At 41.5% G+C, this 18,848-nt stretch overlaps 1 protein-coding gene across 1 annotated transcript in view; it reads right to left on the bottom strand.

Moving 5' to 3' along the window:
* Positions 1–18,848, bottom strand: part of adgrb1a (adhesion G protein-coupled receptor B1a) — a 105,986-nt gene that overhangs the window by 29,696 nt on the left and 57,442 nt on the right. Inside the window, exons 15-17 of the mRNA XM_053432781.1 lie at positions 16,562–16,664; positions 16,377–16,420; positions 7,525–7,651 (exon numbers count right to left, since the gene is read on the bottom strand). Of these exons, the coding sequence (XP_053288756.1) occupies positions 7,525–7,651; positions 16,377–16,420; positions 16,562–16,664 (274 nt within the window). The remainder of the gene's footprint in view (positions 1–7,524; positions 7,652–16,376; positions 16,421–16,561; positions 16,665–18,848) is intronic.

The raw sequence follows: 18,848 nt of genomic DNA, 5'->3' as shown, positions 1-18,848 counted from the left end.
CCTCTGGGGACCATTAATATGTGCCACACGTTTCATGACAGTCCAGAAACGTCATTCCTAATCTGAAATGGCAACGTCATGATAGCACAAGAGGAGGAGTCAATTGGTCACCACAGTCAGGCGTGTTTATCATCTGGGGAACAGGAACCACTGAACCAAACTTCATGGCTGAAGATGAAAAGTTTCAGTCTTGACCAAAGACATTTCATAAAATAAAAAAACTAATGTGGCCCTACACAACCGTTCACCCTTGATGCTGGTGTGTGGTGTCACAAACATATGAAGACAGTTTAGGTGTGGAGAAGGGACAGGAAGAAATCAGCTCTGCAGTTGGTTTAGGTGAAAGGTTGGTGGACACGAGGGTCCCCTCCCTCCCTCCCTCCCTCCCTCCCTGCAGGAGATAATTGGCTGAGTTTATAGCCTGTCTTGTCTCCAGGTTTGATGTGTGCCGGGGCCAAGTTAATTAAATCCCTCTGATTAATCTGCACTGCAGCAAGTTCCTTCTCTTAACGCGAAGGGGGAGGGAAAAAAGAAAAGATTAGGAGGGCAGTGGATTGGAAAGGCGTCTGCTGAGACGGACAATTTTGTACTTCCTCCTCAGCCAATGACAAAGCTCCACGGTTAGTCTCTCACAGTGTACAATCCAAAAGACTACCATCCAAAATAAAGTGACCAGGCTGCATTATTCCACATGAGTAGAGGCAGCAATGCTTCAAGTACCACCACAGAGGAGCAGCATGGGAGGTAACCTCCTCCAGCTATCACAATAAGCTTCTGCCAGTATTACCAGCAAACAAACAGGACTACATGGATATAAAGGTTTATGTAAAGGTTGATTGATCATTTGTGTTTCAATAGTCAAATTACATAGGACTGAAAAATGGGAATAAAAAGAGGAAATATGTGAATCACTTCTGATATCTGGGACTAGCTGGTTATTGATCATGTATGTACAGAAAGTTGACTGATGATAGAGATGAAATCATTTATCAACAAACTGGTTGCTTATGAATCTACAGTTTGTTGACATGTGTCAAACAAAACTGACAGATATAAACAAACATCCCATTGGGCTCTGTACAATTGTGAATGTGATTTTGTTGTTGTTGTGATTTGTCTTCACACACATACAGCTCATCTGGAGGATGTCTGCAGTCACTCCAGAGTGCAGTGCCGGTCTCAAAGCAGCTTTAGTTACATGCAGGTAGGGTTTCTTCACAAGGAGAAGAGTGACAGTGCACTAATTCCTGGAACACTGAGAAATCACTGCTCCTGGCACATAAGCAGACCTGCACCTGATCCCCATAAATAACACAACTTGATGTTTTTTACTCTCTTGAACGAAGAAAATAGAAAATGCTAACTAGTGAGCCATAGAGCTTATTACTGGCAAGTAATTTTCTTTGGAGCCAGGCCTAACGTTTTCCCCTGTTTCCAGTCTTTGTGCTAAGCTAAGCTCTACAGCTCACACGGACAAGACAGAGACTGTTCCTTGAAGACTTTTTCAGAAAAGGCAGATGAAACAAAATGAAGAGTATGTGAAAAAGATACATTTCAGGTTACATAAGCTTCTCTTCTACAGAGCATAGGGCTTTACATTTGAAAATCACAAAAAACTAATATTATAATGCATACATTTTTTATTCCATTGTATCATATATCTGTGTTTGGTTCCACTTCAAAGGTGGAGCACAGATGACTTATACAGCGTCGGATCTTAGTGTGCTGACACTCAAGTCACCTGAAACCCTGCAGACTGCAGTGTCTATGTATTTGTGTCTGTTACAATGTGGACTAATTGACCAAAAAATCCTCGTCACTGCATCTACAGGCTCCTGACGCCACATTCAAACTGACGAGAAGCCTTACGCTGTCTTGCACCAGCAAAATGATCCAAACACAGGCATTTTCTTTCATCCACCTTCCCTCCAACACACAAAGGTCTAGCAGTGGCAGTCTACCGGGCTCAGGCTTCGGTGTGTGTGTGGTGCCTTTGGCTGCGGTGCATTTTCTCTGTTTTTCCTTCTAAAAAGCCTGCAGCAGAGTTGGACTGAGCAAAATGGACACGAGAGGTGGCAGTGAGGGAGTAAATGATGTAGTAAGCACAGGGAGAGAGGGAGAGCTAAAATATAATGCGGTCTCCGAGCATGAAAAATGGTGTGATGAAATGACTGAAATATAGAAGAGAGAGATAGAAGGAGGAGAGGAGTGATGGGGGAAGATGGAGAGGAAAAGAGAGGTTGGGGTGTTTGTCATGCTGGGGCTGTAGGAGGCTAGCTGCAGACAGAGCGGCTGGGCCATTTAGAAGCTACTGTTTGTTGCAGTAGGCGTAATTAGCATGGCAGCCATGGCTGTCTCACAAAATAATAGAATGTGGGGGAAGGGATAGCAGCACGAGGAGGGGCGAATTGCCTTTTCCTCCATTTCTGGCAGAAGAAGCCGTCACAATTTAGCTTCCCCCAGGGTGCATGGAGCCCCCAGGCTGCAGCAGAGCTGAACAGGCTGTCGTCTGCACAGGTGGAGGCTTGGCGACAAGGAGGACAGCAAACCGAGGTAGCCACATTATTGGTTCAGCAGCCATGCTCCAGGCCCTGTGACGCTTCACTACAGTTGGCAAAGCAGTGCTTTAAGCTAAATGCTAATGCACGCGTGGCAACATGCTCACAATGAAAATTTCATCTCCTATTTACCATCAGTGGTTCTACATGGATTTGTGCAGATCTAAGGAGCCCCTCTGGTGATATTTGGGCTTGGGGGGGGGGGGGGGGGGGGGTATTGCCTGGCCAATAATAACACATGGGAACAAGATAATAAGTCGTGGCCACAAAATAATAATGCATGGGAAGGATATAAATAAGCTGTGTCCACAAGATAAATAAGTCAGTAAAAGTAACAACATTGACCTGTTAGTGGCCCTGGGTGAAAACTTCAAACAAAGTCATTAACAGTCATCCTCACTATGGATATACATATTTCATATTTCATGACAATACATCGAATAGCTGTCCAGACATGTCAGTTACTACACAAATGTCTACATGATGGTGTCCATGAAAAGGAATCTGGAAAATGAAATTTTTTGCCAAATAATTATAATAATATGAAGGTTAAAAGATAACACAAATAATCATTACAGACAAACAACAGAAAATTATCTTTAGTCCCAACCTCATGCACAACATCCAATGGAAGGACCAGGGCATATAATCTGGGCCTGTATATCCTGTATACATTGGGTACGGAGAGTATTCAGACCCCTTTAAATGTTTCACTCTTTGTTTCATTGCAGCCATTTGCTAAATTCAAAAAAGTTCATTTTATTTCTCATTAATGTACACTCAGCACCTATCTTGACAAAACAAATCTGAAATGTAGAAATTTGGGCAAATTTATTAAAAGAAAAACTGAAATATCACATGGTCATAAGTATTCAGACCCTTTGCTGTGCCACTCATATTTAATTCACATGCTGTCCATTTCTTCTGATCCTCCTTGAGATGGTTCTACTCCTCCATTAAACTGATTGGACTTGATTAGGAAAGGCACACACCTGTCTATATAAGACCTTACAGCTCACAGTGCATGTCCGAGCAAATGAGAATCATGAGGTCGAAGGAACTGCCCAAGGAGCTCAGAGACAGAAGTGTGGCAAGGCACAGATCTGGCCAAGGTTACAAAAGAATTTCTGCAGCACTCAAGGTTCCTAAGAGCACAGTGGCCTCCATAATCCTTAAATGGAAGAAGTTTGGGACGACCAGAACTCTGCCTAGACCTCGATGTCCAACCAAACTGAGCAATAGTGGGAGAAGAGCCTTGGTGATAGAGGTAAAGAAGAACCCAAAGATCACTGTGGCTGAGCTCCAGAGATGCAGTAGGGAGATGGGAGAAAGTTCCACAAAGTCAACTATCACTGCAGCCCTCCACCAGTCGGGGCTTTATGGCAGAGTGGCTCGACGGAAGCCTCTCCTCAGTGCAAGACAGAAAGCCTGCATAGAGTTTGCCAAAAAACGCATGAAGGACTCCCAGACTATGAGAAATAAGATTCTCTGGTCTGATGAGACCAAGATTTAACTTTTTGGTGTTAATTCTAAGCGGTATGTGTGGAGAAAACCAGGCACTGTTCATCACCTGCCCAATACAATCCCAACAAGTGAAACATGGTGGCAGCATCATGCTATGGGGGTGTTGTTCAGCTGCAGGGACAGGACGACTGGTTGCAATTGAAGGAAAGATGAATGCGGCCAAGTACAGAGATATCCTGGAAGAAATCCTCTTCCAGAGTGCTCTGGACCTCAGACTGGGCCGAAGGTTCATCTTCCAACACGACAATGACCCTAAGCAAAATGCTGTCAACCTGACGGAACTGGACCTCTCCAGGAAGAATGGCAGAGGATTGCCAAATCCAAGTGTGAATTTGTTGAATCATTCCCAAGAAGACTCATGGCTGTACTAGCTCAAAAGGGTGCTTCTACTCAATACTGAGCAAAGGGTCTGAATACTTATGACCATGTGATATTTCAGTTTTTCTTTTTTAATAATTTGCAAACATTTCTACATTTCAGATTTCAGAGTGTACATTAATGAGAAATAAAATTAACTTTTTTGATTTTAGCAAATGGCTGCAATGAAACAGAGTGAAAGATGTAAAGGGGTCTGAATACTTTCCGTACCCACTGTATCTGTTGTCTATCTCAATCAATCAATCACATTTTATTTGTATAGCCTATATTCACAAATCACAATTTGTCTCATAGGGCTTTAACAAGGTGCAACATCCTCTGCACTTAACCCTCAACAAGAGTAAGGGAAAACTACAAAAAAAAACTTTAAACAGGGTAATGGTCGAGAAATGTTATATATCAAGCAGTCTTGTTCTAATCATAGTCCATAGTACCTGTGGCATTACATATTTATTTAACTTAACAGATCATCCATTATCCTTCATTACTTAATTAATCGAATGAATTTCTTATATGAAATGTTAAGAGAAAATAAAGTCAAGGAGGCTTATGTTCAAAATAATTTCCTAGATTCCAAGGTGATGTGATCATATTTCTTGTACTGTCTGACCAACAGTATATTAAAACTGTTGTGTCTTGTTTTGTTGTTGATCAACTAATCAATTAATCAGCTAATATCAATAATGTCACATAATTCTGTAAAGAGAATAAAACAAATGTATTTTGAAAATAACAATGAAACACTTTCATGCTGGATTATCAGTGGGATGTTCTACTGCCTGTCTATCAGACACATATGCTTTGCTCCATAGTCATAGTATTTGTTGTTTTCTGCTGCTGTCACTGATGCCGGTGGAGCTGCTCAGTGTGTCAGCTTTCAGCTTGTCAAGTTGTGACCCCTCTGCCAAGGCCCTGCCCAGGTATCTGAGCTGAACATCAGCTCTGGTCTGGAGACAGAACTACAGGTCAGCCACCAAGGAATGTTTTCATTTTTGATTGATGGATGAAGGAATTTTACAATAACATGATAAATCATGAAGCTAACAAGTTGTTAACAAAAAAACAATGGCAAACAGCCACCACACATTGGAACTACAGTGTCTTTAAAGTCCTGTGACAGGATTTGGCCAATCAGCATTGAACACACCAGAGGAAAGAATTCATTGATCCCTTTTTTTTTTAAACTGAAGGGAGGAGGAAGCAGCTAACGCACCAGCCAACACATCTACAGCTCAGACAGAACCAGACTGAAGCTAAAGACCTGTATCTCAAACAGAATTATTTGTGGTTTCAGGAGCTGTTGCATTATGGAACCACAGCCAGACACAGTGAATGTGTGCAACTTCACATGTGACAACATGACAGCCAACGTGAAGCACAGCCAAAACATCTGGATGCCCCTGGTGGTTAGCTGCAGTACAGGTCATAAACCCTGCCTTCTCCTTGATAGCAGATGGGACATGGATAAAAAAAAAAAAAAATCAAAGTTCACGCAATACAAATCATGATTTATGTAATTTTTGTTCTGATCCCACTGGTGTATGATCAAGTCTCTGGTTTCAGTTAGTTATTCAATGCTATGAAAATGTGATGAATAATCATGATTGACAGCTGAGTCTGACCCGGCTAGTCGAGTGCATGTATCAGTGGGACCTTGATGCTGCGGCGCAACCCCTTCATCACTACTGCACAAAATGACGTCACCAGCACAAGATGGCAGCGCCCATATCAAACCTATTTCAGCTTCATTCTTGCACAATGGAAGGAAGTAGTCTATGATCCCAGCAAATACAGTAACTCCAAATTGACGTGATTAGCTACGTGTTAATCAATAAACTCTAGATATCTGTCTCCACAATAGGCTTGTGCTTAAGGCTTAACAGGCTGAGCTATACCTTTTAAATTGCAATTGACTAATTCACTGTCGGCCATCTAATTAACCAATGAACAATTGGACCACAAAGCACAAATGGAACACACCACTGCAGCATCTGAACATGAGGACTGCCTGTGCCAAAGCCATCAAGCTGCACAGCACCTTGACTTCAAAATAAACAACCACCCTGAGCATAAAGAATCAAACGTGGCAGACTCACGGTGGCGAAGCCGAACCTTTTTTCTCGGTGCGATCCACAGCTTCCCCTGGCATAGCCTTCCTTCTAGGCCGCGCGGGATGAACAGCACGCTGCCTCCTATGTCTTTAAGAGAGCCTCGGTGCCCATGCTGTTACCAGGGCAACTAGTGAACAAATTGCTTCCGAGGCAATTTCCAGTCTAATAATAACTAATCGCACCGAATGAAAATTTCCCGCAAAGACACTGCCCTTTCCCCAAAGAAACTGGGACATGTTTGAGTCACTGGGGTTCTGCTGCGATTAAAAAATCTAAAAATTCCATTATCTCACACACACACACACACACATTGCTGGCTCGAGGTGTCCAGCTGCAGCAGCCACCATGTAAGGGAAGTGTGTGTTAAGCCTCATTAAAACATTAGAACATTTGGCATGTTCTCTGTGCGGCCTGGTAACCATAGAGACACCGGTGACAGTCTAATATGTTAACATATGCTAATATGGACATTGAATTGTTGGTGTTTCGTGTGAAATATGAAACGTGGTGGTTTGGGTGGGGGGGGGGGGGGGGGGGGGTGCATGCAGGTGATCATCAGCTTGAAGGAAGCATAAAATCCCACTCACCATGTATGAATATTAGCAGCTTACATCTGACAGCTTAATGCACAGGTTAGCACCGTCTCCCTCTAGGTGCAAACTGGACATGTATATATAGGAAATATATAATCTATAACGCCTATAATTAATCTATAAAGCCTATAATAACCTCTTTCAGGATGGTTTTGGCATGTGGAGAGGAGGAGGAGGAGGGAGAGGAAGAGAGGAGAGGAGAGGGAGGATCTGTTGATATGTAATGACAATGACGCCCTATGAAAAAAAAACAGCTGATGCATTCACACACACAAAAAAAAAAAGCCTCACAGAAAAAAAACCAACACGGTATTCGACACCTTTAACACCAAGGAAGTGAATGGAGGTAGTGGCACTTACCATGTCGGGATTGAGCCGTGCTAAAATGGCGAAGGTGGACTGTCTGTCACACACGCATTTGGTTCTGAATGAGTCGAGTAGCACGGTTTTGCAGCCCCTGGCAGACCAGGATCCCAGCAGAGAGGAGCTGCACGGGAGAAATACACACACACACAGACACACACGCGCGCATACACAAACACACACACACACACACACACAGGCGAACCACGGACACACAGAGAAGCGTTGCGGTGAATACAGAGACAGTCCCCAGCAAAAAACAAAACAAAAACAACAGCGGTTGAAATCCCACCGCGTCCCACCGTCTGGTTCACCCACTGTCCACCTCCGCCGGGCGCAGGCGACGGCGCACGGAGCGAAGTGCAGGCGGCGGTGAGGAGGCTGTGAGGCGGCGTGCTGCAGCTCTCTGCCTGGATACATTACAGCAGGCAGCCCCCTGCTATCACCAACATCATCCCCGTCCATCCATACATTATTATTCATTTTATCTTTATTAAAATGATAATCATTGATTAATATTGCAGGCATTTTAATTATTATTATTACGTTTATTTTTCGTATTCTTGTAAAATATTAGTAAACAATCAATATGCTACTAAATATAATCCCTACACCTAATTTCTTAATTCTGAATTGATTATTATCAGTTTTGCTTTATACATCCATTTTTATATATATTTTTATAAAGATAGTTTGCAAGTTTAGTCTTTTTAATAGAAGGCTACACTACGGTTTATGGCGTAGCACAGCTGAATTCTGGGAAGTCGTCCTACAATGATAAATAAAAAAACATCTGCTGAGCAAAGAGAGGCAAGTCAGGGAGAAATGACCATTTGAAGAAAAAGATAATCAGCTGTTAAAAATAGTTTGCCCGTGACCTCTGCTCCGATGTGACATGGGTGCTGATGAGGTCATGTGGAGCCTCATTACTGACAAAAGTTCAGGATGAAAAGTTGAGAATGTTAAAATGTTTAATATTATTTATGGCTCATTTTCCCGTCCTGTTTCAGTGATGATTAGATATGACTTTGTAACTTTGCACTAAGAGGTAAAGTAAAATTGTATGACCTTCCCCGTGTCCATATTTAGTTATATATTTCCCCTTTCCTTGCGTGTGTGTATGTGAGTTGTTGGGCGTGGCTCCGTTCTCCTGTTCCTAACACTTTTATGGCTTTAATCCATTTTCTGAGACTTCTACCAGTAACTGATTCCTGTTTGTCGGCACCTCAGGTTCAAGATCCAGCTCCTGTCAGTTACCTGCCTCATCCAGCTTTGTCCTCGTCCCCCGGTTGGGTTGCACCTGCCTGACCTGCTCTTCAGCTTACCTGTTCCCAGAACCTCAGTCTGTGCACTACCCGTCTTTTCTGCTCTTTGGAATCTCGTCATCGTCTCTAAAACTATACACTCATTACCTCGTTTAACAATAAAACTCTTAAACCTGTCTCTGATTGTGTTACTCCAGTCCAAACAATGCCTAACACCTCACTTTCAAATTCAGACTTTAGGTAAAAAGAACTGGAGATAGATGATGCCAGTACTGTATGTAACATATCATCTTGTAATTGGCATTGACTTAATCACATACTAGGCAGTTCATCATGATTTATGCTCACTTGTGCACAGAACACCAGCCATCCAAAGGTGTTTTTAATGTTTCATTGGTGAATCAAAGCAGTGGCCTATAACACATTGTTCCTGTAGGATTTGCTAATTTGACACCGCTGGCAATTAGACAGCAAAACTCCATTTGACTACGCCGCTGACACGGGCTGGCCACGCATTAATCTGCTTCAGCGCACAGAGAAATTAAGCAAATAAGTCAAATTGATGAAAAAGCAGCCGGCTGTTATGAATTAACAACAGGCAGCACCAGGCGACAGACTCTAATTCTCCTCGCACTCATTTACATCAACTTGATTGACCTGAATTTACATCGACTTGATTGAGCAGCGTGCAGGTTTTGACTCAAACTTGTACTCTGGCCATGGAATCCAAATTAATTTGTCAGGCACTGACAATAGCAGGCACTTGAAATGTCAATCACGCTGCTCTTTCAAAGTAGCTCAGATAAATATATAGACCCAGATAAAGGATAAGCCATTAGAACATGATGTATGTATGTGTTTAAACCTTGATGTACAAGTCTGATGAATAGAATTCAGTTGCAGTGTGTGACTTTAAGTTTAAACAGATTAGAAAAGAGAGACTGGCTTCGTATGGATGTGTCAGGTCAAAAGATGAATCTGAATTGATTATATCATAATCTCTGTGATGATAATATATCCTTGACACAGGGCTTGCTGAAGCTTGATCATAATTTTTCATAAAGGGGCAGATGGTGATTAGCTTGATGACTAATGAACCTGTGGTTAATGAAATTGACAGTCAAGCTTTGACAGGAGTGACGTAAGCTATGTCCCAATTCAGGCGCCCATTGGATTCTTCATTGACTGGGAATGGAAAGACAGATTCCCGAGGTGTAGAAACTTAGAAATGCTACAGTCGTGCATTCTTCAAATGCAGCCTCCAAATGATACAGCCCCTGAATTGGGACACAGCAGGCTCACTATTCTACACATGTTATACATACAAGTCCAATTCAACTAAAAAGTTCACTGGACACCGCTGCATCACTTTCCATCTCCATTGTGATTTGCCAGAGACGCTCTGTTGCCTTTCCAGTCAGTGCCAATATCAACCAGAAGCATGAGCAGATATCAAACCCGAGGCTTTCAGCTTTGCTCCCCTGTCTTCTCACTCCAGCTCCTTGTTTCCTAAAGCATCTAACGGCTAAGATGAGCCATTAATGGATCATCATTATTGTAACTGAAGACACTTAGAAAATGATTGTTAATTAATGGGTTCTTCCCACCCATTGTAGGAGGCTGAGGGCCCCTTAACAATGGTAAAGCTAAATTAATCAAAGTTGACTTTCTTAAAGTGACTGAACTATAAAGGGCAGCGAGCAGAACTTCCCCGTTCACTGCAGTGTGTGTGTGTGTTTCTGAGCCCCGGGAGGTGACTCAGTGTTGACATTAGCACATCACCTTTAACAGAAATCCAATATATTAGGACTCAGTGCAGTTTCTCTGTATGGCTGACGTGATTAGGCCTCTCTGTGAGCCACACATTGGCCTCCAGACAGCCTGGCCTCACCGTCTAATTGGATAATTTAGGTGCTGGTGTAGCAGCGCTGCATGGAAGAATGTCCTTTGCCAAGAGCAGGCCACATGGATGAAAAGCAGTCTGCCATCACAGAGGAAAATAGACAGTGGGGTCCACTTTTTATCAGAGCATTGAAAGTGCAAAGAGGTGGATGTAAATCCACCTTCTGTCAGCCTCCTCTGCTCCTGTTTTAACTGCTCTTTTTTATATCTGTCTTGCACCTCCCTCACCTTCACAGAAGTGCTACCATAACACAGAAGCACCCCTTTAAATATAGATTTTCCAATTTTAACATTACAAGAATATAGAGTTCCTTAATCGTGTTAATCATGGTCCTATAATCACCATTCTTTAATTTGACTTAATTTAAAACTTCCCTAACACGTCCGTAGCCAGCAGCTACAAGGTTAGCATTATTAGAATATTCATCCTCAAACAGCTGGTGAGTTGGCTGGTTAGACTGTTCGAGTTACAACGGATTAACATGCTCTGAATATAAATACAGTGGACTGTATGCAGCCTGTCCCCTGTAATGCAGCCTCTGTCTGTTCATATGAACTTGTAAACAAACATGACCCCTGCCCACTCACCTTCACCCGCTCTCCTATAATGGTAATATATAAATTGATTAGTCCGCAGAGGTCCGCTCCAATACTTTTGATGAACTGAGGCATCTTAACATAAACTAGACAGCAAGATTGATCTGTATATGATCCAAAGCAAGGCTGTGAGTGGCTGCAGTCTGCAAACACAAATGTGGAACCTACATAAAACAACTCTCTCCTCTCAAAGGACCCAAAACTGTGTCCTGTCCTGTACTGACTGTTTGAAGTCATGCAAGTATATGGAATGTTTCCTGTTATAAACATGAACCAACCAAAAGAAATCAGATTTTTGTTTTTTGCTTAAGTAACTTGTCTGCCTTGACCTACAGTCCTACAGGGCCTTTCTATGCATACAATACAGCACTGTTTCAAGTAATATTTTTAATAACAATAATGAAGTGACTTTAATTATTTGGTCAGAAACATTGATAACCAAACAGTAAAATCTTCAACCATTGCACGAAACAGTAAAATCTTCAACCATTGCACGAAGAGGTGAAAGTGACTTTTAGAAATGTTGATACCCAAGCATTTCTGTGTCAGTACGTTGGTTAAGCTAGAAGAGGAGATCTGTAAAACAATATTTGTAAACAGCCGAGGCAAATGAGTGTTCTTGATTTAGTTTTACGTTGCGTGATAATATGACTTTGAGTAAGAAATGAGGGAAAAATCAATGGGATCTGGCAAATGTTTGTCGAATTGGTCAAATTTGTTTCATTATGACATTTAATACAAACTAGTTCCCAGGTTTTCTGTTCTCGCAGTCACACATTTCCACCTGATCTAACATGAGACATAATCTGGCCAATGACATGTGATTATGGACTTTTGGTTTTAATAATCGTTCCCATATGTGCCTGCACTGTGATCGGATCTCACTATAACAATTATAAGATAAACAGAGCCGGTGAACATTGTGTGGTATCTTCATCAACCACTATGTACAAGACAATGAGATAACCAAGGACACCTTCTTGTGGTCTTGTGTAATGTAACCTATGCTGTAAGAAAGTCATCAGGGCTAAGTCTCAGTAAATACTGCTAATGGTTCAGTCATTTGAGCAGATGTTGAGATTATACCAAAGCAGGATAATTAAAAGTCAAAAAGAAGACTTGTGTGTTCATTACGACAGGTTATGATTTGATCATGTGCCTGTAAATTAATAGACAAACAAATCTTACATAGTGTTGTTATAAACATAATGATGCCCTTTACATTTGTTACTGTGCAGTAAGGCGGTCAATTTATAGTCAACTTTATTAGTATTGTGAAAAATGGGACAAAGTAAATACCGGCTCTGTAATTATCTTACAAAAACTCACAGTGCATAATGGCAGCAGTCGGCGCATCAGTAAACTTCAGTCACTGATGTATTGCATGCTCGATTAATCAGTAAACCAAGTTATTGTTCCCTTTGTTGAGGGTAAAATATTGAAAAAGCAGCAAGCTTTGCTGAATGAATAATCATGCCACTGAGCCCTCTGAGAAGTAATTAGTGGCATTTTGATTTCAACACCAAGGATGACAAAAACAAATGTACGGCTGACTTTATGAAATACAAATGACTTTAAGTTTGATCACCATAACTTCAAATTCTCATTAACTTTAAACCGAGGTAGTGCCACTGAGTGAAGCTGTGCTAGTTCTCCAAATGTTGTCATTCCTGCATAATGGGACATTGCGGTACAGTCTCTTATCCTGCACCACCTTTAATTTATGTAAAAGCGGAATATTTAAATCTGTCATCCAATGTTATTGTGAAGGGGTCACTTTCAAGGAACATCTCCAGGTCACGTACGGCGGGGGACCTGCATTTGCATGTTGTTCCCCATCTGCCTCCCCTCTCATTTCCTGTCGACTCTCTCTAATAAAGGCATTCAACGCTGCTGAAATTATGATGGAGATTCTTTATAATGAACTTACACTCGTATGAAAGCAATCGATTTGTCTTTGTGGGTTAGTATTGTCAGATGTTCTCTTGCCCTGTCTGGAAGCAGACTGATGCCAGATCGCATTAAGTTCAAGTATTTATAGTACATCAGTTAAGAAGCACTGCAAAAACAAAACTAAGTAACACTGTCACAGTGAGTGAGGCTGAAAGAGAAGTTGCTGATGGTGGTGTTATTGATTTCAGGAGATTGAAGCGTGGGGCGAGTGAAGGCCCAGGCTGCCTCACAGCTCTTATCAACACGACAAGGACGCCTCCTCCGATAAGAATTTCTCCCCCAAATATTAACTCATTAATCATAGCTGCTGTCCAAGATGGATTTTAATTTAGCATAGAACATGTCTCCCCGCAGCCCCAACCCCCAACCTCAATATGCCAGATTAAATTCTTTGTCCTTGCTACGTCTCTGTCATTGTCTCTCCTGCCACGTCGGGTCCCATGTTTGTGGAAGGTGGATGTCTGGGAAGTGGCCAAGGTCAACATTGTTCAAATATCATGGTAATAATTCTTGATTAAAACTGCTTAAAATGCATTAAACTGATATCAGACAGAGAGCATATATAAATTGCCGGATGAAAGTTATTTTTCAAAAATATTTCAATAAAGGTTTTATAGGCTGCTGGATGATAAAGGAAGTGGAAAAACCCAACGGAGGGAGCGAACTGTGTGTATGATAATTTACAGATTTCATCAGTACGACAAGAGCCATGTCTTACTCATCACTCCTTTGCTGCTCGGAAATTTTGTTTTAAATATTCTTCTCAGTCACTCATGAGTTGTTGTCACCTCTACGTTTCCATTTTGAATTTAGCACCTCTGATTCTCATGACTATTGACCTCCAGTGGAGGAGTTTCACAATAAAAGTCCATAGTAACAAAGGAAGGGATCACACCGGGGTCTTTAATGTCAAATATTGGTACAGGTTGTTGTGTTTAGTGGTTTAAAGGGGGAAAAAAGCCAACTCTATATTTCCAACAATAGAAATGTGATCAACATCTCATCCTGAATTTATCGACTTTGGATGAATATGGAGAAGGCTCTATGGTTATGAAGTAGAGAGTTCTCTTACCAAATGTTGACAAAATGTTTTCATAGAAATGTGGAATTAGATGGAAGATTGTGCCTTCGATATAAAGTCCTGGTTCCTCTGCGGTTGAGGTGAATTGAGCCTCCATTCAAGAGCTTCAGGTTTTTTTTAATGTGACATAACGCTGTAAGTAGCAATTATGTGTGACTGTGGATGTCTCAACTGTCTTGTTGAAGCCATGTATAATCTTCTATTATTAAGGCAGGCTGGCGCCTTAAAATCTATTCAGTCACTAAATATTTATCCACTTTTCCCTCGTAATCGTTCCTGTCTCTTTGTTTGGCTTGTTGTCTTGCTACAGGTCTATATGTGCCGAGCTGAACTTCTGTTAATCCCTTGACTGAGACGATGAATGTTCTGCTCTCCGTCTCTTTAACACAGGTGTATGCACCCATCTAAATGCAAATGTCCAAGCCTGCACCGCAAAAAAGTCTGCAAAATGTTCCCCTCGCTTACTGCCCACGCTCTAACTGCTCACACAGTTTTCTTGTGTTAAACAAATAGGACACTTAAAAACAAGGAGCAAATGAGAAGTGCTTTGAATCTGGCCACAGAGGCAGTCAAATTGAATATGTATATCTCTCTTTCTTCACCCTGCATGCTCACTGCCCACTCCCTCTCTCTGGCTCAGACAAGTGCGAACTGCTCTCTGTCGTGCGCGTCGATGTGTGTGCGTGGGCCGGGAGAGGGAGGAAAGCTGTGAGCGACACTTTTAATTTTCCACATGCTGCATCAGTGTCGTAGCGATGATAGCGTGGGGTTAGCGTTGTCCCAGACAAGAGCTGCCAAGCTGTCCCACACACTCTGCGGCGCAGTGACTTTGTCAAGATTAAAAACACTCCGGCCGGCCGTGGAACTTTCAGTGGGAACAGGGTGTCTCCAGAACGCCCACATGAAGCACAGGGAACTCCCGCAAGCGCTGTTCACCACATGTGGGTTTCCCGGTGTTTATGCCATTGATACTGGAGTAATTATATCTGCCCAAGAGGTTATGTTTGTCATTGCAGTCTGTCTATAAGCAGCATTATGCAAAACTCTTGGAACCAAGGACTATGAGGCAAGGAAGAACCCATTAACGTTTTTAAATGTTTACTGATTGGTCAGGGAATGTTTCATTGATATTGATGAAATAATCAGGGTATATTAAGGAGACTGAAATAGCTGCTCATTTTTGTGCCATAAAAGAGTTCAACATGTCTCTGAGCTTAGTGGCTCTTAAAGAAAGAAACAATTTTGATATATATAAAGATATAATTTTTTTGGCTTTATTACATTAAAGATGTTTCAAGAATCATGACAAAGAAAAATGATAAACTGCTGATGCTGATAAACCATTGCAGCAGAGGACATCTCTCCAGTGAGGTGGAGGCTTCTGTGAATATTTCAGTCCCATGCTTCATGTCCATCATGACTGTTCTCACTGACTTGTGTCACATTTCCATTAGACGTTTCACAACGTTTGCACCTCAGCCAAGCTTGAAAACTGGTTTGCAATATTTCAGCAGTGGCTGAGACATTTACCACTAGAAGGAATATTGTTAAAGTGAACAAAAAATGAACTGTGGGAAGCCAAAATCTTTGTCTTCTGGGTCATCTGAGGAGCAGGAGAGCACATTTCATGGCAATCTGCCACTTAAACTTTGATATTCCCTGAGTACAAGTGGTACCTTAGTGGTATTAAAAGATTCAATGATGGAGTTACTAAATGTATTGAGTTTCATCCTCTGGGAAGGATGGATGCACTTTTCTTAAAAATCTGACCAGCAGTTTCTTCCAGTATATTGGTTTGGGCTGAGGTTTTGTTGAAGTGCAACTCCATTAGAGATTTACTAATGGGGATAGTGCAGCATGGGCTGTGATATCCTGACATGGAGCTGGAACAAACTCAGAAAATGCTGGATTGCACATTTTCCATCACAATCACAACAATTAATAGTTTCATGGATCCATTTTTTAAGAGCTAGAACAATCCAGTTTGTCATATTAACAAGTTAGGGTGTGTGCATGGTCAGATGGCAAATTAGGAATATCTTGGATCTTACCTGTCACTCTCGTCCCAGGTAATACAGGTCTGGTTAGTGGTCCCCTAAAAGATGGATAATCAAGAAAAACAAATGGTCACCATTGAATAGAACATTCCTACTAGTCAAGCATCATATCACATAAGCCTAATTATGTGATATCATATTCAGAATGCCTTTAGTAGAAAATGTTATCTGTCACTCACGTTGTACAGGTGAGTGAATTCGACAACTACCGGAGCAGAGAGGGAAGCAGGGGTGGGCTTGATCGTCACTGACAAAACCTTGGAGTTGAGGACTGTGGTGTTCCTAGAAATGAAGAAGAGAAACCTCAGCATTGTAATACGTCTTACAAGGGTCCTATACAAAAACCTGATGCTCAGGGCACAGAGTGTAGTCAAGGACAAGGAGTGTACCAAGTACACTTTGTTATTTTCAAAGTCAGTTGTGCCTGGTGCACCAGCAGCACAACTGGAAACAGGGTGGACTCAGAAAGATTAAATCTTCTGAGTGGGCCTATTAGAGGTTGCAACAATTCAGGCATCCACTTGAAATTCAGAATTACTCCTGTCATGACGAGCTGGCTGTTTAGGAAACATATTGTTGTCTAGAAGATACAGAGCTTGGAAATTGGAATATGTATCTAGCTCCCGGTCTAGATTGATCTGTCTTACATGGAAAATTGCTGGCATCATGTAAATAAATATTAGTGAGTGAGTTATTACTGAATAGGTACATTTGTCTAAATAATTTAGCAACACAGCGGTGCTAGTTTTTTATGGATAACAATGGATCTATCATGCATAATTGGTTGTTTAGAGACTGCAAATAGAAAAGACACCTGCTGCATTCAGATGACTGTAAAGAGATCCAGTATAGAAAAGGCAATTAAAAACACATCCTATTAACTGTCATTGATTAAACACCGCTGGTAGGAATCACTGATTACTTTTTATTTTGTCACTCATTACTCTTTAACCAGCCCAGCAAGCAAGCATCAGTCCTTGCACAGACGAAGCATGGCTGCCATGCGACTACTGCCTGGTGCTCGCTGGGCTGGCTGACGCTTTGCAATCTGTGCTGGATGTGGTGAAAAGGTTCCTCTCTAGTGAAGATGCAGCCGCCTGTGATTCCACCATCTCCAGGCTAAATGGATTATATCTGTTGTCTACCCACACCCTAGCAAGTCAGCAACAACCAGGGGTCTGATGTTGCACTGCTCCACCTGCGCCACCTCCCCCTTCTAAACTCAGCATGGGGAACTTTACATTAAGCTATGTGTCTGCCTCTCTTCCACATCCTTTACACCAACTCTATTGGCCACTTTCGCAAGGCTTTCACATCCGCATCTAAAAATTATGGAAACAAAAAAAATATGTCTACAGACAAGCAATTAGATGAAAGTGACAAAAACCAGGAAAGTTAAATGAACTCATAAGCAGGCCTTGTCTTAATAACACCAGAGAAATAAAGAGAAAATGCAGAAAAGCAGAACATAACTGCAAAAAAGAGAATGTTCCTCTTATCATGAAGCAGTGAAAGACGGCAGGTCCTAATATTTCTCCCACATCCCAGTAACAAACCCAAAAAAGCTGCCATGACCCTTGATTTGAATCACTATTGACCCATCTTCAAATTACCATTTTATCAAAAGTTTTAGATAGGATCAGGGGCGAGTAATCTTTATGAATAATGATTTTTATCTTATAACATCAGATTTCCACTAACATCATAGCTCTGGAACTACCCAGATTGACTGGATAAAATGATACTTTGCAAACAGTATCATTTCACTATATCCTATACATATTATTTAATACCATGGATATCAAAGAAACAATCAGGTACATCAATTTGCTCCTGCAAAGTAAAAACAGACTTTACCAAAACATCTCTTCTCCCTGTCTGCAAATGCAAAAACTGCAACCTGAAGTCTGGCTTCACAGTTTGACAGCATTTGGGAAGCCAGTTCCAGGAGTCACTGAGTCATGCTTTTAAATCAACTGAGGGGCATTTCAAAGATCAGGTCTTCAAACACAGTCAAGCTGTCTCACTTCCATTTCTCTAATTCAAAGTTGAGCCAAAAAACAAACGTAGGCCTTCAGCTGTACAAAACATCTACTTTGGTTTTAACACAGACTAGAAGAAAATATAATTTCACCACTGTTTGAGCCTCTCTTTGATTTGAATATACTTTACTGACCCTCTAAAAGCATTTAATTGATTTTGCTGCAGTTATACTGCTGACTTATTTCTCTTGTATATACCCCATCACTGCCTCAGCTCTTCGGTCTGACTTAAGATGACCGAACCTTTGCAGTCAAGGCCCGTCAGCTCTGAAGCTCCCTGTCTGAGGATTTATAGAATCAGTAACATCTCTTTTTATTTCTTTGTTTACTTAGCACCCTGTTTTTTTAATAGTTTATTTAGCTAATATTTGAGTGCTTGGTTTATTGTTTTAGTTTATGAAAGTGTTTTGGTTTTGCTTCTTAA

The sequence above is a fragment of the Pleuronectes platessa genome, chromosome 10 (genome assembly GCF_947347685.1).
Source record: "Pleuronectes platessa chromosome 10, fPlePla1.1, whole genome shotgun sequence".
Taxonomy (NCBI): Eukaryota; Metazoa; Chordata; class Actinopteri; order Pleuronectiformes; family Pleuronectidae; genus Pleuronectes; species Pleuronectes platessa.
The sequence above is the reverse complement of the archived record's forward strand: the minus strand, read 5'-3'. Positions and strand labels throughout refer to the sequence as shown.